General features: G+C 38.1%; 1 protein-coding gene across 2 annotated transcripts in view; it reads left to right on the forward strand.

Annotated features, from left to right (window-relative positions):
- Positions 1-24,897, forward strand: part of LOC113028419 (zinc finger protein 385B-like) — an 87,911-nt gene that overhangs the window by 32,719 nt on the left and 30,295 nt on the right. Inside the window, exon 2 of one of the 2 annotated variants that reach the window (XM_026178664.1) lies at positions 1,759-2,034. In XM_026178664.1, the coding sequence (XP_026034449.1) occupies positions 1,759-2,034 (276 nt within the window). Of the gene's footprint in view, positions 1-1,758; positions 2,035-12,718; positions 13,704-24,897 lie in introns of those variants that run through there. The other variant, XM_026178665.1, reaches the window with a different exon arrangement.

The raw sequence follows: 24,897 nt of genomic DNA on the forward strand, positions 1-24,897 counted from the left end.
ACTTCTGGTGCTTTTACTTTCCTTTTAATTCCTGTATTGGTAAATAAAATGCCCTTACAGTGAGTTAGCTGGTGCATCCTCTGATGACTCTTATTTTAATTACTCCTATTGTCGTCATATCAGTGCTGATTTTCAAGGTGAAAACAAGAGTCTGAGCACTTATCCAGCAGCACTCAGAGCAGAATAGTTCATCATTTTTACTAAAAAATAATCTTTGTTTAGTTTATATTCATATGTTATGCTCTCTTTTTTTGGAATAACTTAAGTCCTTCACCAGATTTGCAGAGTTGGGAGGTATACACTTAACCTAATGCAAAGTGCTGCTGCTGTATAAACAAAAGCAAAACAATTGTTTGGCTACGTTATAGTCACTGTAAGTAGATACTGTATCATATAAGCAGACATTAAGAAGAAAGGAAGCATTTCTCTGATTAATTTCTCCATTACAACACCAGCAGACAAGAGCAGATAGATTTATTCTATAGTTTTTTATATATATATATATATATGTATGTATGTCCTTCATCAACCCTATGACGAATAGGGCTGTTTCCGATTACCATGTCAGTTAGGATGAAAATTTCCCTCAGAAGTCTAAATCAAGCTTCAGACTGACTTCAGAGGGTCAGAGTGTTTGGAACAGTTTTGCATAACAAACTGTGTAAAATATACATATAAATGCATATTTTGTTGTGAGGAGGGAGAAATAAAACACTTTAACAGCCTGGCCAGAAATCACACGGCATTCCTGTTCTACATGTTCCCTTTTTTAAAATCAGTCTGTACGTGCCGTTTAGCGATTGTAATGGCACTGAGTGTAACGCTTTCTATGTTTTAATCGTGTTTTGAGACACTTTATTCTAGTCACCGTCTTCACCAGTTACTCATGTGCCAGCCCGTTGTCACACTTTTATTCAAATAATTGCGGTGATGGGCTGCAGCTTTGAAGTCCGTGTTGCTGGTTGGAAACTGATGACTTCCACTCAACGCATTTCCATTCCACTTTCATGTTGTCAAGTTGAATTTTTAGTGGGGCAGCTACCATTTTTATTGCAAATGGTAGCTGCCTTGGGGGGTGGGGTAGATTCAGGCAAGGCAGCGGATAAAATGCCTGACATCACGAGGGCTTAATTGATGCCATTAACATATGAACAGAGGCAAAACAAAGAATTCACTCAGGCTTTGGGTGACATTTCCACATTCATAGCATGGCTTGTGTTTAGCTGCAGCTTGATTTATGCTGTCAGTCTGTCATAATCGCTAAGCCATTACAGGTATTAGGGCTGCGTGCTCTCACAAAGCAGCATGTCGCTTTGTGTTTCCCCTGGGAATCTGCTTTTATTATCTGATAAATAGAGAGATGTTGGAACAAGATACTTATCTACGGAGTGTTTTGAGTCCTTTAATGCGATGTCAAAGATTTTTAACACATGCATCTGTTCATATTGACAAATTGTACAAAGGATGTAGATAAGTCCAAGTGAAAAGTGTCCTTTGTAAGCTGGAAAAATCCCTTTGTGCATTTAAGAATCAACCAGTACAATAGCAATGCACATAAAATTGCATAAAACTGAAAAAGATCACTAGTCATCTCCTCTGATGAAGTCAAGCTGCTCTGTTGCCCCCCTGTGGAGGCTTGTACAACATACACATAAAAAGAAAAATATTTAAGCATTTCACATTCAGACAATTGTTTCTAATTTATATAAGTCATTACCTCTTTTGATTAATTACCTCAAATCTTTATTCTATTGCCAGATATGAAGCGTCCAAAAACCAGTGACTGGATGGAGAGCAGCCCTCCTCCGAAGAGCCATGAGGGACAGGAGGAGGAAGAAGACGAAGAAGACGAAGAAGAGAGGAGGATGGGGGCTGGGCTCAAGGCCAAACGGGAGCGGCGACAGGGCAGCGGCAGTGCCACTGTGTGTCAGGTGTGCAACATACAGCTGAACTCCAGTGCCCAGGCACAGATCCACTACAGAGGGAAGACTCATCAGAGAAGACTCCGCCGACTGGCAAAAGCTGTCAGTGCAGGTAGGAAAGATTCAAGACTCGAAGAAAACACTGACATGTCCTTTTTGAGGCCATTACAGAATATCTAAATTTCACATTTGAAAAGCAAATATCTACCCAGCTCGGTATTTGAATGGTAAATTGTAAGGGCCCAGCCTTTTCAGTTTAAAAGTTAGCTCAGACTTTTATACATCAGCATTTCAGTGTTTAGCTTCAAAAATGGGCTCATGCAGCTCACACAGGTTGTCTCCACAGCAATAGACCACAACAGAGATTCTAACTTTGTCATAGCAGGAAAGCCACAGGTTCGGCTAATGAAATGAATGATGACTTTATTACATTTAATGGTCCCAGCAAGCCATGCCAGTGGGACATCATGCAGAAATCCACAGCCCTGGAACTGGAGCACCTAAATAGGACAGAGCCATCAACAGTTTCAGTTACACTTGAGGTTGTTTTTTTTGTTTTTCAATGACAGGTTGAAATGTGCTTTATTTTTTTATTTATTTTTTTTAAAAAGGGTAATTTCACAATTGTGAGAAAGTGACTGAAAATTTTGATTAAAGAGGATAATAATGGATTGCATTTATATAGCGCTTTTCGAGAACCTCAAAGCGCTGTACAATTCCACTATTCATTCACTCTCACATTCACACACTGGTGGAGGCAAGCTGCAGTTGTAGCCACAGCTGCCCTGGGGCAGACTGACAGAAGCAAGGCTGCCATATCGCACCATCAGCCCCACTGGCCAACACCAGTAGGTGAAGTCTCTTGCCCAAGGACACAACGACCGAGGCTGTCCAAGCTGGGGCTCGAACCGGCAACCTTCCGATTGCAGGATGAACTGCCAACTCTTGAGCCACGCTCGCCCTTAGCGCCCTTAGGATTAGCATGTAGACGCTGCAAAACTATGAAAAACTGAGTGAAAATCTCATATCTTCCACCTGCACGACAAACTCTTTTAAATTTATTACACTTTGATCACCAACTGTTAAACAAAAACAGTAAAGAAAATCATTTTTTAATCCATTTTTACTGCAAGGCTGTTGTATTTCCAGTGATTATTTTCTTTCAATCAGATCTCCCAGTGTAGTGCGTCTGGCTAACAGAAAAGAAGACACGGCTTAGTTTGTGAGTCTTATGCATTGTTTTTCTTTGACAAGTATCTGCTAACACGATACTGTTGCATCTCCTGGCATAATAAGTTTGATATAGTTTTCTTTCTTTTGCAGTTCATTGCTAATTATGAGGTTTTGAGCTACTCTGATGTTCAGCATCTTTTCCATAAAAGTTGCTCTGTTTGGTGCTTTGTGGTTAATGTTCACATCTGCAAACCATGAGCTGCTTTGCATTGAGAAATATATTTATTATTCCAGTGGAGCTCCCCACCATTTCCAAGTATTTTCTCCACACCTGTTTTGATGAAGGGCCATTAATCACCTTCACTCACCAACACCTGTGTCACTCTGCTGCGCTGACCAGCTTGATCAATCAGTACTCAGCCTCTAATGAACAACTGGCCAATAAAATGACGCTTTTATATGTTGATTTATGAGACTCGTTCTGGCTGGTGGCATGTCACACACATTTAACTGTACCAGTCTAATACAGAATATTAAATTTAAAAAAATTATATCCATTGTTCCATCAGAACGGTATTGACTTTTTCTATATCAGATAATAGCCTCTGCAGGTCATCATTCATACTTAAGAGTGTGTGACTGATCCAGTGCAAAAGGTGATTATGAAACATTTCTTGGCCTCTTCTATTTTCTGTAGTTTCTTTTTCTTTACTTTCCAGTGTCCAGAAACAAACTATTATTTCCTGATTCACTCAGGAATCAGTTAAACCTCCAACTTGGTTGCTTAACAGCCTCTGACGTGACTTGTATGATAAGGACTTGGGACAAGTGCCTTTCCTCAGTGTTTGTCTTCTGCTCCCAGAGTTGAACAACACTGTGTAATATTAGCTTAAAAACTGAGTGCACTAATCATTATTGTCAACAAATGACTGGTTCAGAACACACAGGCTGCACATAAGGACAATAAACAATGAAATGTTGTGACTTTAGGTATATCTTTTTGAGGGACAACTGCAGCAAGAACATAAACTAAGGTTAGCCAGCTTGCTGCTAAGCTAGGTATCAAGCATCTTATCTAGCAATTTTCATTACTAGCAAAGTCAGTTTTATTAAAGGCCCCAGTCTCACAGACCTAGAGACTGGTTAGTGATCATCCGTAAAAGTGTTTATTCCAGGACTGGCCTGCAAATCATTTTTGGAAGTTGCTGGGTGATATTGGTCACAAAAAAGGTGCTAAGCTAAAAACCTTGCAGTTGTTTGCTATGTTTTCTGATGGAAAGAAACACTTGCAAACAACTCACAAGGTGGCAGTGAAAGTGTGAAGAGTACGATGCAAACCAGCAACAGAGACTGCCAACTTTCAAAGTAAAAGTTGCAACTTTTAAAAAGTTGGGCATGTTGGTTACAATGGGAAGGCACAACTTTTACTGTGAAGACAAATATTCCAGTTTATGTGACACTTTTTCCAGACAACCAGAGGTTGCCAGGATATCGCCAGTCATAGTATGCATTTGTGACTGAGGCCTAAAAAAGCCCAACTGGCCAAGCAGCTATCAGGGGGAAATGGACTTAATGTCAGCAGGGCGTTCAGTTATCGTTGATTTTTTTTTTTTTTTGGATTCAGATTTGATTCTGAGCTCTCTTTCTTCTGACTAATGTTGCCTAATGTTCACCGTCCTGCTAACACTGAAGAACTGCAACTCAATTCATTCATTCAACATCATCTTACTTGCTACGGTTTAACTACACAACGTGTATCTGGTGAAGTGGTTGCTTTGTTGGATTATCAAACAGGGATGTCTGTCTGGCCAAAACTTATGAAGGATTCAAATTTGGCCCAGTGGATAGTTTTGCACAGTGTAGAATTTTTGGGATTTGCAGATTAAAGATACATTTAACTTTGATATTGTTTACTATGACAGATGATGAATGCTGAGTCATTATTGGTAAATGTTTTGTGCTTTTCCTGTAAAGATAAATCAACTATTTTAAAACGTGAACAAGAGGCTTGTTTGTGGTGCACTATTAGATGTGGTTTGTCGTTTTGTCACAACCATCTCATCCACTAATTGATGGATAAGATGAGAGTCACTCATCAGTCCCTCCGGGTAGAGGCCCTCTCGATTTTTCACAAGGGGCACAGGCTGATTTCACACCTGCCATGTTTGAACGACTTAAATGAACCCCACAGCATCTGACCTCATTTTGTTTGAGCTGCTGTGAATTGAGCAGTAAACAGCGAACAGTTTCTCCACCTAAAATTATTTATGAAACTGTTTATTTAGGACAAATCTGCAGGATCTTTTAATGTTTTAAGTTGAACTTAAACCATTAAAAGATCCTGCAGATTAAAATATATAGCAATTAATGTCTTCCATTGCCAATTTTCCCCTCAGATAATTGATATTGTATGGTCAATAAAATGTCTGAAAACAATTAAAAAATGCAATCTGTATTCAAAAGGCATCGTCTCCAACTGCTTTGCAATGTCCAGTGAACCAAGTTATATTTAATGTATCCTCAGAAGACAAGGAAAAGCAAAAATGTTTGTATTTAAAATGCTACAAGCAAAATATATGAACAATAACGAACACAAAAAATCCATCATAAGAATAGTTGATATTCTGTGGATGAAACAACTGATCATTGGAGTTTTACTACAAAATAAATGTGGCACATGCACATACCTTAAAAATAATAGCAAAAAAGAATAGTGAAAAATTAGTGAAGCAATAAAAATTCAACCCCATAAAGGGATTTGTATGATCTCTCTCACACACCTGTGTCAGGAAGCCATTCTCTCTGTTGCCTTTCCTGCAGAAAAGAGGAGAAAAAGAGGACGGTCTGAGTCAATTAAGGTGACTGTTACTATAATTCGGTCTGCACTGCAATGAAACCAACCTAATAATACCCGTTCCCTTCTCGCAGCTGAACTGTCTTTGCCTTTATTTAGCTTCATGAAGCGATTTGCTCAAATGAAAAGAGATTTTAATCGGGTGTTTCTCACTGGGGGCCGTTTGAAAAGGGAACAGAGCAAAGCACTTTCCACTTGCTACACTGAACTACAGGACAACGGTGGACTCGTTTCAATTCAAGGTTATCGTTTTAGGATTTCCGATATAACGTGTGTGCTGGTGAGATATAAGTCCCTTCAGACAAGCTCATTATGTTAATCTGACAGCAATTTACATGTCGGCCTCAAGCAAAAATATGCACAATGGTCAGTTTGAGGTGTTGTGACAGTCTTACCAGGTCAGGTTAAATGTGAAGGAAGAGAAAACTGTGGGCATCTTGTGCTATTAGTTATTACTTCTTATGCATCATATCTGTTAAATACACCAGCAAAACTGAGGAAAGGTGCTGCAGAGCATTGATCTTGTTATATCAGATCTGTCTGTCCCCCCACCACGATGTTGCCATAAAGGACCAAGGGCGTTCAGTTTCTGTTTGCATATTTTCAAGCCAGCTGTGGGGACGAATCAGCAAAGGTTCCCCAAAACACTTTAAATGCAGCATGTGAATCCTGACTTTACAGGGATTGTGCACTGTTGGATATTTAAAGAAAAAAAACCATGCAGCATAGACAGAACATCCTGAAATTGAATAGAAAATTGATTTGTACATTTAAGATGTGGAAGGAAGCATTTCTGCTACAAAGGTTTGTCTGTGTTTAGAGGTAAATGGTACAAAACAGCGTTTATACTGCTCTTTAAAATTTCGACATGAATTATTCTGCTTTATTGCTTTCACACACAGCTCACAGAGTTTGGTGCTTGATCACTTTGGTTGTTCAAAAAGTTTCTCTCATTTTCTCCCCACTGTCATTTTTTGTCATTTTATCTTTGTTGAGAAAAACAAGAATAAAAGAATTCAAACTATGTTCAGTTTATCTGCCTCATGTTTATAGTTGCAGATGGAGGCAGGAATGGTCAGGTACAGACCAAAACAACCACAATGAGACCCTTTGACTTTGTTTATGATGACAACTTGATTTAACCCTGATCTGAATCAACTATGTGGTGTTTCTGGAATATTGTAGCGTACCAAACTATAGCCACTAGCAGCTGTTAGGAGTAAACGCTCCATCTTATCCACTAGACTGGAGCACAGCACCTTCTTCTTGTATTTACTTTTGTTGTCCCACCTCCGAGACATGATTTACAATGATGCATTTTGGTTCTGCTGTTTGGAGTTTTCTCTGTTAAAAGAAACCAAACCACAGGAAGAAGCTACAAGTTTACAATATCAACAACTGATTTGGGCTGGATTAAATTAACTCTAGTCCTGAAAACAAACCCAAAAGACACCCTAAGTCAGAAATCTAAAAGAAAAACACATAAAAAATGTATGTGCACTGGCTCATATATTACCTGTATATAAATGTCACTTCTGTGTGTAAGCTAAATTGCACCTTTTGCTAAAAAGTTACTGTTTCAAACTGTACATGGATTTCTAGTCTAATTTATTAAAAATCTTTTCAAGTATATGTGTTTAAAGCAAAGACAAATGATTTTCAGAGTTTTTCAGAGACGTGACCTCCAACATTTCCTGCACCGTTTATAACAATTTAGCCAGTGAAAGGAAAGATGAAGCTTTTTGTCTTCCATGAGCAAAATTTCCCCTCACTAATGGAAAATCTCTAATTTTCTCAGACGGGGCTCCACTGGGGATTGACTTGGCTTAATGCTTTTCTGAAGGTTGAATTATTCCTGTTATTGTATACCAACATATGTTAGAGACACCATCACAATAAATACAGGGAGTATCGTCTATATTTACTACACACAGTCTGCTGAAACAAGCTTTATCACCTGCAGTTTTTCACGGTTTGACCTCATTTCTTACAAAAGAGGCTGCTGAGCAAATGCAGCCATTTTTTTCAGATGTCACTTGATCTGTCGTAAGCTACTATTCGCCACGCCGTGAAAGCCTGGACAGGCAGCAGGGGAGGGGGGCATTTTGGCTTGGTTTTTGACTCGGTGTCTGGCAGATGAAGCATCACAACCCTCAGGGACTGATAGTGTTAGAGGAGACACCTGTTTTACAGTATTCCCAATAGCTTTGAGGTTCCAAACCCGAATAAAACAAGTGAGTAGTTTCCTGTTTGATATTCTAGATGGTAGTAGATTGGTGTGTTTGCGAATGCATGAGTCATTTTTCTGCATGTGTTGAATAGTCAGTGAATATATCTGAATAAATGAAATTCAATATAAGGCATGCTGAATTTGTGTTATTTGAACAACTGTCACTATTTCAGATAGCTTGGATTGATAAATAAGTATAAGCTAGTAATTAAATGGTATTATAGAAATTACAACCTGTGTATGTGGTGAGCTTTGCTGTTTTGTAAACCTTTTGTTTCTCTCCCCTGCTTCCCCCCAAACCCTTTCCAAGTCTATGATTTCCATAAGTAACGTGGCATGTCAGTCACACACACTGAGACCATAAATAGAGGCATACACAGCCAATGTTCAGTAGGTCCATGGCGAGCTGAAAGCATAATGCGCGTAGCCGACATACGATCATTGTGCTCGAGGCCGTCTCCCTGCACTTTCATTTGAATGCTGCAGCCTGAAATCAAGTGTAAAACTGTCAGGATTTGTCAGTGTTGTGCTTCCACGCCACACTTATTTGAGTGGACAAGGAGCCAGCAAGGAGCACACGGGGCAGACACAAGCTCTGTGTGTGTGGTTGTAATACTCATGTTGTGGGGACATAGATCTGTTCACACACTGACATTGTGATGACCCAGAGACAAAAAGCAGGACATCGTAATGTTTTCATTAACCCGAAGACTGAAGATTTGATTCAAGGCTAGATATAGTTTTGGGTAGACAGGTAGTGGTTATGGTCAGGTTTAGAGTAAGTCTATAGGACATGAATGCAAGCCACTGAGGTGATGGAAGTGTGTGTGTGTGTGTTAACACTTGTGTAACACTGGAGGCCACAGTTTCAGGCTAGAGACTGTGAGAATAATCGTGTTTATCTGAAGTGATTGTGGTGACTGCTGAATGAATAACAATGCAGTGTGTACAAGCCATTGTGTTGCTTCTGCAAACATTCAGTAGAGTCAGATTTTCACTGAAACGACGCCCCTCTGTCCAACTTAAATCACTCAGTGGCCAAACTTAAGGCTAATGCATACTCTCTAAAGAGGGATTAATATTTAAAATCACAGTAAAACATCCCAGCAACATGGATAGTTCTTACAGCCTATTGAAAGCTGTTATAGGTACCTAGAGTGGGATGGAATTTGCAGTGCCATATTCAAAGGTGCTGTTACAAGTATTATTTCATTTATTGCTGCAGAGGTACTATATAGGTTGGTGTAGTAAAAGTTGCAATATTATTAAGAGATGTAATGAAAGAAAAGGCACTTGAGGACAAGTTCAAGTAGAGACAGGACGTATTATGCAGACATAAACAGACTTTAGAAGTGTGAAATAGAATAGGAGATAAAAATAAGCTCAGCTAGACGAAAGGCAGATTTAACCGAAGAACGAAAACTACTATTCACCAGTGTCGACAGTGGTAACGCCAAGATTGGGCTGTGGCTGATACAGCGCAACTCAAAAGAACCATTTGAGGTAAATATCGCATAGAAAGCATATAAAGTGCTTCATTCAAGCTATAAGAATCGCAGCGGAGCATGACAGAGCAGCGCTGGATTCAGCTCTGCTCTACAGTGTGTCAATAGAGTAATCATCAGAAGATTAGGCAGGAAAATTAGCCAGCTATTCGTTGAGCAATAATCTATCCCACCTGCTCATTAAAATAAACACTGAATCTCAAATAGTTTAAATCAGCGCTGAGTGGAGAAAGAGCTGCACCATCAATATGCTAAGTGAGCATCTCGACTTCTCAAGCAGAGTTTTAAGTCGTTTTGGAAAACTGGGGTGTTTTTTGTAATGGATCAAAATATGCAAATGAATTATACCTTTGCATAATTATATTGAAATACAGTACATTTGCATGGCTACAATTTATTATCCCTCATATCGTCATTTACCCCGTCTCAATTTTCTGAAGAAATTTGCATTAACTCATGCTTAATTTTTTTCTGTCTTTCAAATTAATAACTTTATTTGTAAAGCAGTTAAACATGGCTTTGCTCAGTTCGCCAGGGTGTTCGCTGCAATAGTATTTGTTATGGTAAGTCAAACGAAGTAGCATGTGGTGGCTAATGTTAGCAAATGTTGATGTGTCGATTTTAGATGAGATTCGATTTTTAGATTTGGCTGCGGAGCTGTTTGTGTAGTGTTGTGAAGCAGCGTCCTGTCACACACACACAAGTGCAGGGATGTCAACTCATACAGCCTACCTTTATCTTAAGTGTGACCAACCAATAAAACTCCCCTTTCTGTCAGTGTAAAAAAAAATAACTTTACATTTACTCCATGAGATATTTTAATGTAAGAAAAGAAGTGTCACGGCTGCCGAGGCGAGCCGTGTGGATTTAGAAGGAGGACCCAAGATGCAGGCAGTGGATGAGATACCGGTGGTTTTATTTACAGAGGTGTAGTGGCAAACAAACAGTGGGGCATAACAAACAACTAAAGACACCTAAACTGGGAGAACTAAAAATAACAGACCTGGGAGCATATGACAACGGATGATGAATAGCAGAGAGACGCAGACGAGGAACAGGACACCGTGGAACACAGGGTAACACACTGACACGGCGTTACACAGACGAACCGGCAACAGGCAGGAGAACACACAAAGCTTAAATACACACACCAGTAATCAGGGGATGAGAGACAGGAGGGCAACACAGCTGGGAGGAATCTGGGCTGACGGGACAGGGGAAACGTAAACTGATCACACTCACATACGACACGGACCTTCACAATAAAACAGGAAACTCAGATACATGGAACCAGACAAGACATTGAACTAAACAGACAGATTCACAAACAGATGGGGAGACACCATAGACAGACAGATACAGACGCAGACTCAGAGGCAGATCGAAAATAACACAGAACTTAAACAATCATCATCTAGAAAATGATAACAAACTAAAAGCGCTGGGTCACCGACCCAGGACCATGACAAGAAGTGTCATTTCAGCAGGACGTCACAGTTTTTGTACATTATAAAAACAAAATGCTGTTGTAGTAAATTAAAGAAACCCGTCAGCATGACTCTTTTGGCTCAAGTTGTAAGAAATACATGTGTAAAATTACAGAAAAAGCTCTGGCTTGTGGTTATTATAAAACCGAACATTTTTGTTAATTCACAGAAACCTCCCTTTTTTCTTTTGCTCTGAAATTAATGTAAAAATTTGTAAATACTGTAAACTCTAATAAATTTCGATCTATTCAACAGTGAAAATAAAACGACAGCAACTTTTCTGTCATCACTTAATTACATTGGTTTAGTATGAGTGGCTATGGGGGAGGTCTGTATCATTAGGAAAAGCTGCAAACTTGTTCAAATGCAGTTGAAAGTCCAAAGTATATGCTGTCCTTCATATTTTTCAAAGGAGTCCAATGGCCCAGATTGGTGTTTTTGCTGGGTCAATTTTGGTCCTCAGGCCTTATGTTTGACAACCCTGCTCTAGCGCAACGTTATAGTATCAGATGCAGTAGATACATGTGTAAAAGCTGATTAAGAACACCTAGAATCGATTCAATTCCGATTCACAAGGCCCCGAATCGATTCGATCCACGATTCGATTTAATTCGATTCGATTTAAATCTGGGAAATTTTGACAGTCAGAAATATTATAATTCAGATCAGTACATTTACATATTTTTGTATCAATAAAAAGGAAGCTGACACACGCAAGACTTTATCACAGGTGTGAGCATCACAGCAGAGGCCTTTGTGTCAAAGTAGCTGAGGATAAAACACAGAAAAACATGAAGGTGATTTTCCTGGCCTGGGATTTTATAAAAATATTCTGCAGTACATCAAAAACGAAAGAAAACCATTAATCAACATATGAACATCACCTCTGAAGTTACAGCGGTTTTATTACAGACACAGCGTTTTGCATTTTGAATAATTTTAAAAAGTTTAAATTTGTTCAGTATTGAACAGCAGAAATGAGGTTTTCTTTTCGGAAGAATGTAAAAGGGAAAAAACAGCGGCCGACAGCCTGTAAACAACAGTAGACTTGTGCGTAACAAGCAAGCGAATAATGAAGAAAGGGAAACTGTTCTTGAAGTACAGAGAGAGAGCTGTGCATCGCAGTGGAAGCAAAACAGTAAAAGTCTGAGTGAATTCATGACGATGTTTATGTGAAGCGTTTGGATCTTCTTTTGCTGCTGGTTCGGTCAATATTGTTTGGAGAGACATCAAACTAACAGCTTTAGAATCGGCGCATAAAGGGCGTGCACACAAAGCGCAGATCCGCCGACAGATCAGAGTCAGCGAGCTGTCGGCTTTCAGCCCCGACTGTGAGAAAAGCGACATCTAACTGATTCTGATCCGCGGGTCCCGCTGTGTGTTTAAGTCTTTGTGCAGAATCCGTGTTCCTGCTCTCATTTACTGTCTTAACTGTTTGGTGGTTCTTGAAATTTTGTGAGATTTCACCTGAGATTCTGGCATTTTGGGCAAAATAAATTTATATTAAAAAATCGATTCAGGATTTTAATGAATCGATTTTACGTTATCCAAGCCAGAATCGATTTTAATCGATGAATCGATTATAAGAACCCACCCCTAGTTTGAGCTGAGCTCGGCTGTTTAATTATGATTGTGATCATATCAGTCATGCCTTAGTAGCGGTGAAAAAATAATGAGTTTGTGCTGCGTGAACTCTGTGTTTAATTGAATCCTCTCCACGTACAACCTCTTGGAAATGTAAAGCTAGAGTGAAGGACTAATTTACTCTGATAAACCGGACTGCACTCTGCACATAAACACTGTATCATCTGGATATGGATGCACATTTTTAAAATATTTTACCCACAATGGTAACTTACGAACAACATAGCAGGGCTGCATTTTAAGCAGACTGAAAAGGACCAATGATAAATGACGCCTATTGTTGTCAAGTAATGCCAGGAAGGAAACTGCCTTTGAGTGCCCTTAAGGGAGCATGCAGGTGTGAACCTTGAATAGAAAACGCTGCTGAGAAGAAGAAGAAGAAGCAAGGAAAGGGGGGAGATGTGGTTTGTTGTGATTGTTAACAGCCAGTCCTCTCCCAGCTCCCCCATCTCTCTCTCTCCCCTCTTTCGCTCTCCCTTACATACTCATACTGGTAAAAGAATACACACTTGCTCTTCAGACACTCTCAGCCTCCTTTCTTTCTCCTCCGCTCCTCAATCTGCCTCGCTTCTGTCTCTCCTTTCGTCTCATAAAGGGCAGCGCGATCAGCAGAGCATGACACTTTTAATTGAAGCACACATGTGCCGTGCTTTCGCTGCGGCACTTTGGATCATAGCCAAGACGTGTCACTGACTGCGAAAGGATCGTCACAATCAAAGTGGAGAGAAGAAAGATACAGTAAAGAGACGGAGAAAATTATCTGCGACTTTGTTGGGGTTTTTTTGGACAACTTCTGTGATGGGAGATCAGCCAGCAGGAGAAGCCTGAATCAAGAGCAGAAGAAAGTGGCAAACAGAGGAAGCTTAAAACACGTGGAGATGCTGTTAGGTAAGGCTGTTACTTTTAAGATTCGTGCCAATACTCCTAATTTGTGGGAAAGTAACTGAGGACTTATCTTTTTTCTTTTGTGCCTCCATTTGCCTAAATGCATGCGAGCGCTCTGCTGTCAATGTGTGTTTTACAACAATGACTTCACATCACAGCTCAAGGGCAGGCTCGGTCTCCTGCCTACCATCTGCCCTCATTCAGTTCCTCTGCATCCAAAATGAGTCCCCGGCCTGTTTGTTTTCATAATTGACCCCTTTTGATGGAGCCAAGTGTGGAGTTCAGACCAATACAAACCTGCCGTTCCCAGATGTGTCAAGTCATTTTAAAGCCACACAAGAACATTGCTGATATCACGGTGCAGATTGCTGGCAATTATGTCTTTGCGTCCCCAGGGAAATATGCCCAGATTAGCTTGCATAATTGGAGCCTGTTAAAGATAAAGGCAGTGTGGGGATTTTTAGTCATTTGTGTTTGGGGTTTTTGTTTTTTGTTTAGATAAGGCATCAAATTTATTGCATTTAAAGTATTTGAATTCAGGATCTGTTTGGTGCGATGTTAAAGTCCATCTGATTTACCATCTGATTTTTAAGTAGGCAGAGGAACTTACCTTCTCACGTTTTACTTGACCTGTTAATAAATGTGTTTATTTTTTTTAATCTACCTTAGAGCTTATTATTTCAGTTAAAACCAAATTGATTTGCAAGTCTGTCTGCGACACGAGGCTCACTCATTTGTGGGTTTCCCCGCAGCACAGAATGCCAACACAGTCCTTCACAAACTGTTTATTTTAACGCACACACTTGCAACACATTCACAGAGCTGCCGCTTTACAAGCCCAGCTCTGCACAAGCTTTCTTAGCAGTCCCCTTTCTCCATGCCGAATTCTCCCTTTGCCGTGTTGTGCACTCCTGTTACTGTCCCCCCACACCCCAGCATTCTGCTAAAATAAAGAGAGAGGAAGTGATTAACCCATGCACAATAGGTGCACCATTCACCCCAATTGACAATGCCTTCTGAGCCATCAGCTCCACCTCTTCCATCTGTACCCCTTACTACTTTTCTCTTGGTTATTTCTGGGCAGTTTGAGGTAGTTTACACTATTTTTCTCACAAGTAACATAACTCATTTCCTGCCTTTTGTGTTTATAATAGCTTTCTTATCAGGATGAGACATAATTCTTTAGCCAATAGAATTACCAGGAAGGCTACGTTTAAAATTATGTGTATCCACGTATTTTGGAATTTCTGCAGCTTATGGATACACACAACTCCGTGGATGAAAATGCAGAGCATGTCTATGTGGTTGCTTTAGGCTCTTTCGCCTTTAAACAGCAGATTAAGGGGATCAAAGGGAAACAGCTGAAGAGACGATAACTATGAGAGTTTTGCCTGGTGGCCATACTGCATCTGTTCTTGCCTCTCCACCACTTGTCAAAAGCTCAGATTTGAGCTTGCAGTGACATCCTGTATGTGTAAATCTGATCTCTGTGCACCATTACATCAGTCTGATACAAAATCCTAGAATAAATTTTTTGAATTTTTCTCAGCTTTCAATTTTATGATTATTACTTTTCTCTGAGAGTAGTAGAATATATATAGAATATAAAATAATCATTTTATCATTGCAATAAGAACTTGTGTAATAAATATACAAATGCAATGAGTAAAATTTTTTAACTTTTTACCTTTTAAATAAAGAGGATTCTACTGATACATCCAGCAAGCTTCACCCTGACCATCGTTATGATTTTAGAGGATCCAACATCCGACTGATACAATCTCATGTTTAAAACCTTCATGGAAAAAATAACATAGTGTGAGCTCAATAGCTAATATGTACAATTCAATATTTGGTTATTTAGTGCGCATCATATCATAAATGCTAAACTGAACAATATTTTCACACATTAAGATTTTATTGATTTCCCTTAGGCAGGATTGACATACCGTAAATGTCGGGCTATAACCCGCTACTTTTTGCACAAGCTTTGAACCCTGCGGCTTTTAGTCAGGTGCGGCTTTTCTATGGATTGTCCGTGATTTTTGTCATATCGTAAGACGATTTGTTTTGTGTGTTCCGCTGTTGTACGGCACTACGTTGCCTGGCGGAAGGATCGGGGTTCAAGAGTGGTATGTTAGTCACATGTCCATCCGCCAGGCAACGTAGTGCCGTACGAAGTAGCTCGAAAAACAAACTTGAAAGTAGCGCTACGCATTCAGACTTGTGTCAAGCCAGCCTCCAATTCGAGACTTGCAGTCAAGCCAGCCTCCAGTTGATTTTACGTTCCCTGTGTATTCAAAGTATTACGGGAATGGATGTGGAAACTGGATTTCAAAATAAAAGCCAACTTCGAGTGAATTAACAGATATGTTAAGAACATAATAACATATAATTTAGGCTTTTTTTTTTTTTTTTTTTTAGAAACTCTAATGTTACATCTACATGACACAGCCTTGTACCCTAATTGTGCCCTGTCAAGGCCATCTTATTTTGGATTTCAAAGTAAAAGCCCTGTGAATCTTCATTTTTGAACTACTCTTTCAATGAATTCATAATGCTCTTAAAAGCAAAAGTCGTATTTCCAAATACTATTTGAACTTTGTATCAACACTTTCCAACCGCAGTCTTTTTCACAGTAATACCATATCAAATAAATTCTTTCTGATTTTGCTTTTCATAGTAATGGCCCTTTGAAATTGCCGATATTTGACTTAATCTTCTAACGATTCAAAATGCTCTAAAATGGAAAATTCCTGTTTCCACAGGGTAATTCCACCTTAGATCAACAGTATACAACCCCACAGTGATACCATATCAATATCAAGTCATTCTGATTTTGCTTTCAAAAATAAAAGCCCTTTCAAATTGTCCATAATTGACCTAACTTTCAGTGATTTCAAAATGCTCTAAAATGAAAAATTCTTGTTTCCACAGGGTAATTCCACTTTAGATCAACAGTATACAACCTCACAGTGACACCATATCAATATCAAGTCATTCTGATTTTGCTTTCAAAAATAAAAGCCTTTTCAAATTGTCCATAATTGACCTAACTTTCAGTGATTTCAAAATGCTCTTAAATAGAATTTTGCTGTTTCCACAGGGTAATTCCACTTTAGATCAACAGTATACAACCTCACAGTGATACCATATCAATATCAAGTCATTCTGATTTTGCTTTCAAAAATAAAAGCCTTTTCAAATTGTCCATAATTGACCTACCTTTCAGTGATTTCAAAATGCTCTAAAATGGAAAATTCCTGTTTCCACAGGGTAATTCCACTTTAGATCAACAGTATACAGCCCCACAGTGATACCATATCAATATCAAGTCATTCTGATTTTGCTTTCAAAAATAAAAGCCTTTTCAAATTGTCCATAATTGACCTAACTTTCAGTGATTTCAAAATGCTCTTAAATAGAATTTTGCTGTTTCCACAGGGTAATTCCACTTTAGATCAACAGTATACAACCTCACAGTGATACCATATCAATATCAAGTCATTCTGATTTTGCTTTCAAAAATAAAAGCCTTTTCAAATTGTCCATAATTGACCTAACTTTCAGTGATTTCAAAATGCTCTAAAATGAAAAATTCTTGTTTCCACAGGGTAATTCCACCTTAGATCAACAGTATACAACCCCACAGTGACACCATATCAATATCAAGTCATTCTGATTATGCCTTCCAAAATAAAAGCCTTTTCAAATTGTCCATAATTGACCTAACTTTCAGTGATTTCTAAATGCTGTAAAATGGAAAATTCCTGTTTCCACAGGGTAATTCCACTCCAGATCAACAGTATACAACCCCACGGTGATACCATATCAATATCAAGTCATTCTGATTTTGCTTTCAAAAATAAAAGCCCTTTCAAATTGTCCACAATTGACCTAACTTTCAGTGATTTCAAAATGCTCTAAAATGGAAAATTCCTGTTTCCACAGGATAATTCCACCTTAGATCAACAGTATACAACCTCACAGTGATACCATATCAATATCAAGTCATTCTGATTATGCCTTCCAAATTAAAAGCCTTTTCAAATTGTCCATAATTGACCTAACTTTCAGTGATTTCAAAATGCTCTTAAATAGAATTTTGCTGTTTCCACAGGGTAATTCCACTTTAGATCAACAGTATACAACCCCACGGTGACACCATATAAATATCAAGTCATTCTGATTTTGCTTTCAAAAATAAAAGCCCTTTCAAATTGTCCACAATTGACCTAACTTTCTGTGATTTCAAAATGCTCTAAAATGAAAAATTCTTGTTTCCACAGGGTAATTCCACTTTAGATCAATAGTATACAACCTCACAGTGATACCATATCAATATCAAGTCATTCTGATTTTGCTTTCAAAAATAAAAGCCTTTTCAAATTGTCCATAATTGACCTACCTTTCAGTGATTTCAAAATGCTCTAAAATGGAAAATTCCTGTTTCCACAGGGTAATTCCACTTTAGATCAACAGTATACAACCCCACAGTGATACCATATCAATATCAAGTCATTCTGATTTTGCTTTTCATAGTAATGGCCCTTTGAAATTGCCGATATTTGACTTAATCTCCTAACGATTCAAAATGCTCTAAAATGAAAAATTCTTGTTTCCACAGGGTAATTCCACTTTAGATCAACAGTATACAACCCCACAGTGATACCATATCAATATCAAGTCATTCTGATTTTGTTTTCAAAAATAAAAGCCCTTTCAAATTGTCCACAATTGACCTAACTTTCAGTGATTTCAAAATGCTCTAAAATGGAAATTTCCTGTTTCCACAGGGTAATTCCACTTTAGATCAACAGTATACAACCCCACAGTGATACCATATTAATATCAAGTCATTCTGATTTTGCCTTCCAAAATAAAAGACTTTTCAAATTGCCAAGATACGACCTACTCTTTTAAAGATTTCAAAATGCTCTAAAAGTGAAAATTGCTGTTTCCACAGGATAATTTCACTTTAGGTCAACAGTATACAACCTCACGATGTTACCACATCAATATCAAGTCATTCTGATTTTGCTTTCAAAAATAAAAGCATTTTCAAAATGCCCATATCTGACTTGATCCTGGAACAATTTCAAAATGCTCTAAAATGGAAAATTCCTGTTTTCACAGGGTAATTCCACCTTAGATCAACAGTATACAGCCCCACAGTGATACCATATCAATATCAAGTCATTCTGATTATGCCTTCCAAAATAATGGCCTGTTGAAAATGCCCATAATTTACCTAACTTTCAGTGATTTCAGAATGCTCTAAAAAGGAAGATTTCAGTTTCCACAGGATAATTCCACTTTAGATCAACAGTATCCAACCCGACAGTAAAACCATGTAAATTTCATGTTGGTCTGATTTCGCCTTTCAAATTAATGGCCCGTCGAATTTGTCCATATGTGATATACTCTTTCAATTATTTCAGAATGTTTTAAAAATGAAAATTGCTGTTTCAACACATATTGTGTTTTCATTTTGAAAAGCAAAATCAGACTCAATTGATTATGACAGAATTGAATCATAAAGATGATGTAAAAGGAAGCTGAAATTGCCACTAGGTTGTAATTGATAGTACGTTTATATTTTAAGTCTGTGGAAAGATGTCATTCTAAATAAAGAAATTACAAAACAGCTTGCAAACCAACCATGACATCTTTCCACAGACTTAAAATATAAACGTACTATCAATTACAACCTAGTGGCAATTTCAGCTTCCTTTTACATCATCTTTATGATTCAATTCTGTCATAATCAATTGAGTCTGATTTTGCTTTTCAAAATGAAAACACAATATGTGTTGAAACAGCAATTTTCATTTTTAAAACATTCTGAAATAATTGAAAGAGTATATCACATATGGACAAATTCGACGGGCCATTAATTTGAAAGGCGAAATCAGACCAACATAAAATTTACATGGTTTTACTGTCGGGTTGGATACTGTTGATCTAAAGTGGAATTATCCTGTGGAAACAGCATCTTTCAATTTAAGAGCATTTTGAAATCGTTAAACGAGTAGGTCGTCTATGGGCAATTTGAAAATACTTTTATTTTGGAAGGCAAAATCAGAGTGACTTGATCTTAACATCGTATCTCTGTGGGGTTGTATACTGTTGATTTAAAGTGAAATTATTCTGTGGAAACAGAAAATTTCCTTTTTAGAGCATTCCGAAATCACTGAAAGTTAGGTCAATTGTGGACAATTTGAAAGGGCTTTTATTTTTGAAAGCAAAATCAGAATGACTTGATATTGATATGGTATCACTGTGAGGTTGTATACTATTGATCTAAAGTGGAATTACCCTGTGGAAACAAGAATTTTTCATTTTAGAGCATTTTGAAATCACAGAAAGTTAGGTCAATTGTGGACAATTTGAAAGGGCTTTTATTTTTGAAAGCAAAATCAGAATGACTTGATATTGATATGGTATCACTGTGAGGTTGTATACTGTTGATCTAAGGTGGAATTACCCTGTGGAAACAAGAATTTTTCATTTTAGAGCATTTTGAATCGTTAGAAGATTAAGTCAAATATCGGCAATTTCAAAGGGCCATTACTATGAAAAGCAAAATCAGAATGACTTGATATTGATATGGTATCACCGTGGGGTTGTATACTGTTGATCTAAAGTGGAATTACCCTGTGGAAACAGCAAAATTCTATTTAAGAGCATTTTGAAATCACTGAAAGGTAGGTCAATTATGGACAATTTGAAAAGGCTTTTATTTTTGAAAGCAAAATCAGAATGACTTGATATTGATATGGTATCACCGTGGGGTTGTATACTGTTGATCTAAAGTGGAATTACCCTGTGGAAACAGGAATTTTCCATTTTAGAGCATTTTGAAATCACTGAAAGGTAGGTCAACTATGGACAATTTGAAAAGTCTTTTATTTTGGAAGGCATAATCAGAATGACTTGATATTGATATGGTAACATCGTGAGGTTGTATACTGTTGATCTAAAGTGGAATTACCCTGTGGAAACAGGAATTTTCCATTTTAGAGCATTTTGAAATCACTGAAAGGTAGGTCAATTATGGACAATTTGAAAAGGCTTTTATTTTTGAAAGCAAAATCAGAATGACTTGATATTGATATGGTATCACTGTGAGGTTGTATACTGTTGATCTAAAGTGGAATTACCCTGTGGAAACAGCAAAATTCTATTTAAGAGCATTTTGAAATCACAGAAAGTTAGGTCAATTATGGACAATTTGAAAAGGCTTTTATTTTTGAAAGCAAAATCAGAATGACTTGATATTGATATGGTATCACTGTGAGGTTGTATACTGTTGATCTAAAGTGGAATTACCCTGTGGAAACAGCAAAATTCTATTTAAGAGCATTTTGAAATCACTGAAAGTTAGGTCAATTATGGACAATTTGAAAAGGCTTTTATTTTTGAAAGCAAAATCAGAATGACTTGATATTGATATGGTATCACCGTGGGGCTGTATACTGTTGATCTAAAGTGGAATTACCCTGTGGAAACAGGAATTTTCCATTTTAGAGCATTTTGAAATCACTGAAAGGTAGGTCAACTATGGACAATTTGAAAAGTCTTTTATTTTGGAAGGCATAATCAGAATGACTTGATATTGATATGGTGTCACTGTGGGGTTGTATACTGTTGATCTAAGGTGGAATTACCCTGTGGAAACAAGAATTTTTCATTTTAGAGCATTTTGAAATCACTGAAAGTTAGGTCAATTATGGACAATTTGAAAGGGCTTTTATTTTTGAAAGCAAAATCAGAATGTCTTGATATTGATATGGTAACATCGTGAGGTTGTATACTGTTGATCTAAAGTGGAATTACCCTGTGGAAACAGCAAAATTCTATTTAAGAGCATTTTGAAATCACTGAAAGTTAGGTCAATTATGGACAATTTGAAAAGGCTTTTATTTTTGAAAGCAAAATCAGAATGACTTGATATTGATATGGTATCACTGTGGGGTTGTATACTGTTGATCTAAGGTGGAATTACCCTGTGGAAACAGGAATTTTCCATTTTAGAGCATTTTGAATCGTTAGAAGATTAAGTCAAATATCGGCAATTTCAAAGGGCCATTACTATGAAAAGCAAAATCAGAAAGAATTTATTTGATATGGTATTACTGTGAAAAAGACTGCGGTTGGAAAGTGTTGATACAAAGTTCAAATAGTATTTGGAAATACGACTTTTGCTTTTAAGAGCATTATGAATTCATTGAAAGAGTAGTTCAAAAATGAAGATTCACAGGGCTTTTACTTTGAAATCCAAAATAAGATGGCCTTGACAGGGCACAATTAGGGTACAAGGCTGTGTCATGTAGATGTAACATTAGAGTTTCTAAAAAAAAAAAGAAGCCTAAATTATATGTTATTATGTTCTTAACATATCTGTTAATTCACTCGAAGTTGGCTTTTATTTTGAAATCTGGTTTCCACATCCATTCCCTTAATACTTTGAAAACACAGGGAACGTAAAATCAACTGGAGGCTGGCTTGACTGCAAGTCTCGAATTGGAGGCTGGCTTGACACCAGTGCATTCAGCGGGAGGCGTGGATGATGAGCGGCGATAAACTTGCAAGTTATGCCCAAAAAGCAAGTTATGCCCAACTCCACCGGTGGATTCTGACAGCGTGGAAAAGTGTGAAAACATCCACGATCACCAACGGATTTTGAAGGGCTGGACTGCTGCATGATGGAGAGGAGGACACCGCCACGGCCCTTCTGAGGGTGTTGGACTCTGACACTGACAACGAGGATTTCTTTGGTTTTGAAAGTGACAACGAAGGAGAGAAGAAGAGTGGATGACGAAGCCATCCTGAGCCTGTTTGTATCCGACACTGGAGAAGAGGACTTTGGTGGTTTTAGTGCGCAGGAAGAAGAGAAAGATGGTGGTGAATGACTGACTTTTCTTCTTGTTAAAGCTGTGTCACTGCACCTGAGCCTAAAAGGTAGTCCGAATCTATTTTTCTGGTGTGCTGTAGGCTACTGTTATGTACTACATGTGCAAATATGTACCCATAACTTGTTTTTCAAAATATTAATAAAAGTGATGTCTCCAAACAGCCATCTCTTTCCTGACAATTCCCTTTGTGCATATTCTCTTACATATGATAAGTCAACATTGAAACACCTGCGGCTTTTGGTCAGGTGCGGCTAATGTATGTACAAAACAGGATTTTCCCCTGAGTTTAGCTTGTGCGGCTAATATTTAGGTGCGCTTTGTAGTCCGGGAAATACGGTACTCTATATGGACAGACATACTGGGCCACTTACAGATTACAACTGCAGGAACTGTTGAGCCATGGAAGTCCAGGCACACAATTTTTGTGCTAATGTAAATACCAGAGTGGGTTTCCTGTGGTTTCTAAACAATAGAGTTGATTGTGGAATATCTAAGAGGGAAGAAATGTCATGATCTCACTTGTTGCAGCTGTGGCATCTATTACAATACCGCACTCAACTTCAGTGAGATCTTTACAGAAGTGTTTACAAAGGCAGATTTCATGGCTAGCTTCTTTATTTTATACAACTGTGGTAATGTGGCTGAAAACACCTGAATTAAATGGGTAAGTTATGACCTATATCGTCTACTTATGGTATCACCCTGCAACAATCCAGTGCAATAGCACTGGTCCTTGTTTCATACCATATAATGCAGTTGTTCACATACTTCTTATAGTAGAAAACACAAGACAATCAACTAATGAGCTACTCAAGTCATGCAATAAAAAGGCTGATAAATCTTTGGTAGAATTAGGGGTGCACATTGCACATACCAGTTTATATTATTGCACTGCCAGAAAGTAGTCCTGTGACAGTGAAACTATTGTATTATTAGGTTTGTCCCCTACATAAAGTGTTGGAACACAATAATCAAAGTGAGAAAAGAGTCCCTGTGGTGTTTAGTCTGCACCTGAGAGCAATGACTGTTTTGCTGAATGTGCTGAAAAGTTTCTTGAGCATCTTCCCATTAGACTCACCTCCACCAGCTCCCAGAACAGAACTTGGGATCCTAATCAGTTTAAGTCTGGGGTTTGCTGCCTTTACCCTGCTGATGCAACTCAAAAAGACCACGCTCACAACCCCACTGTGTCACATGCTGTTGAAGGACCTTTATCAGTAAATGGAGTCGATTCTGCTTCTTTTTGAATCAGTGTCTGTCTCCAAGTACGTCTCCTCCCAGCTTAACTTTATACAGCCAACAATTGCTGTGTCTTCACAGAATTACTGCAAATATAACAACTGTGATCATTCCTTGATGCTCGACACACACACAGTGAAAAGGAAGGGCGTTAAAGCAGGCCCCTGCGGTGCTGCTCACTGTGCTGTCAGAAGGGCACCTCTGCAGCCGGACGTACTGTGCTCTACCCTCAAGGAAATTTGGAATCAAGGCTAAAAGTATAGCACCCACCTTCATGTCTGAGCTTTATAAGAAGTCAGATGGTATTTGAAGTATTGTAGAAGTTGCAAAATTTGACGCTCGCAGTATTGCCTGCCACACGTTTTTGTTTTTAATGTACTCTTAATTTGATCTGTTATTGTATATTTTACACATGTTGGTATGGGATATTGTATTTGTTTTAACTGTTATATACTTATGTGGCATGTGTATTTTGACTTTTGTCGCCATGATGCCAGGTCTTTCTTGGAAATGAGATTTTTAATCTCAATGAGATTTTTTTTACCTGGATAAATAAAGGACTAATAAATTCAGATGGTGAATGATGCTCAGCCATAGCCTTGTAGTCATAGAGGGTGGAGAGATTCTTTAATTCTTTAAGCCCGGTTAGTTCTGATATTTTATTGTCTCAATTAAAATGGTTAAATATGTTTATTAATAAAGTTTTTTTTATGTGTAGAGTAGTTTGGCTACAAGCTACCATGATGCAAATTGGACTGCTCTACGTCTGCACAGCTAAAGAAGTTTCTCACTTCACCTTTCCTTTTAATCACTGGAACAGAGAAATTCCCATTCATGCAAATTAAGCGTGATTTTACGACGCATCATATTAGCTACGAGACATTAATCTGTGTTCTGTGTGGGTGGCGAGATTCAAAATAAGCTAGTCAGTGTTTCTTTATGTTACAGGAAAAAGTTTCTCAGTATGTTTGCAAAGCTCGGCGTTCGTGAGTCAGTTTAAAGGGATCATTAATTTTCCTGTTGGGGGACATATTCAGAAT

The sequence above is a fragment of the Astatotilapia calliptera genome, chromosome 8 (genome assembly GCF_900246225.1).
Source record: "Astatotilapia calliptera chromosome 8, fAstCal1.2, whole genome shotgun sequence".
NCBI classification, from domain to species: Eukaryota; Metazoa; Chordata; class Actinopteri; order Cichliformes; family Cichlidae; genus Astatotilapia; species Astatotilapia calliptera.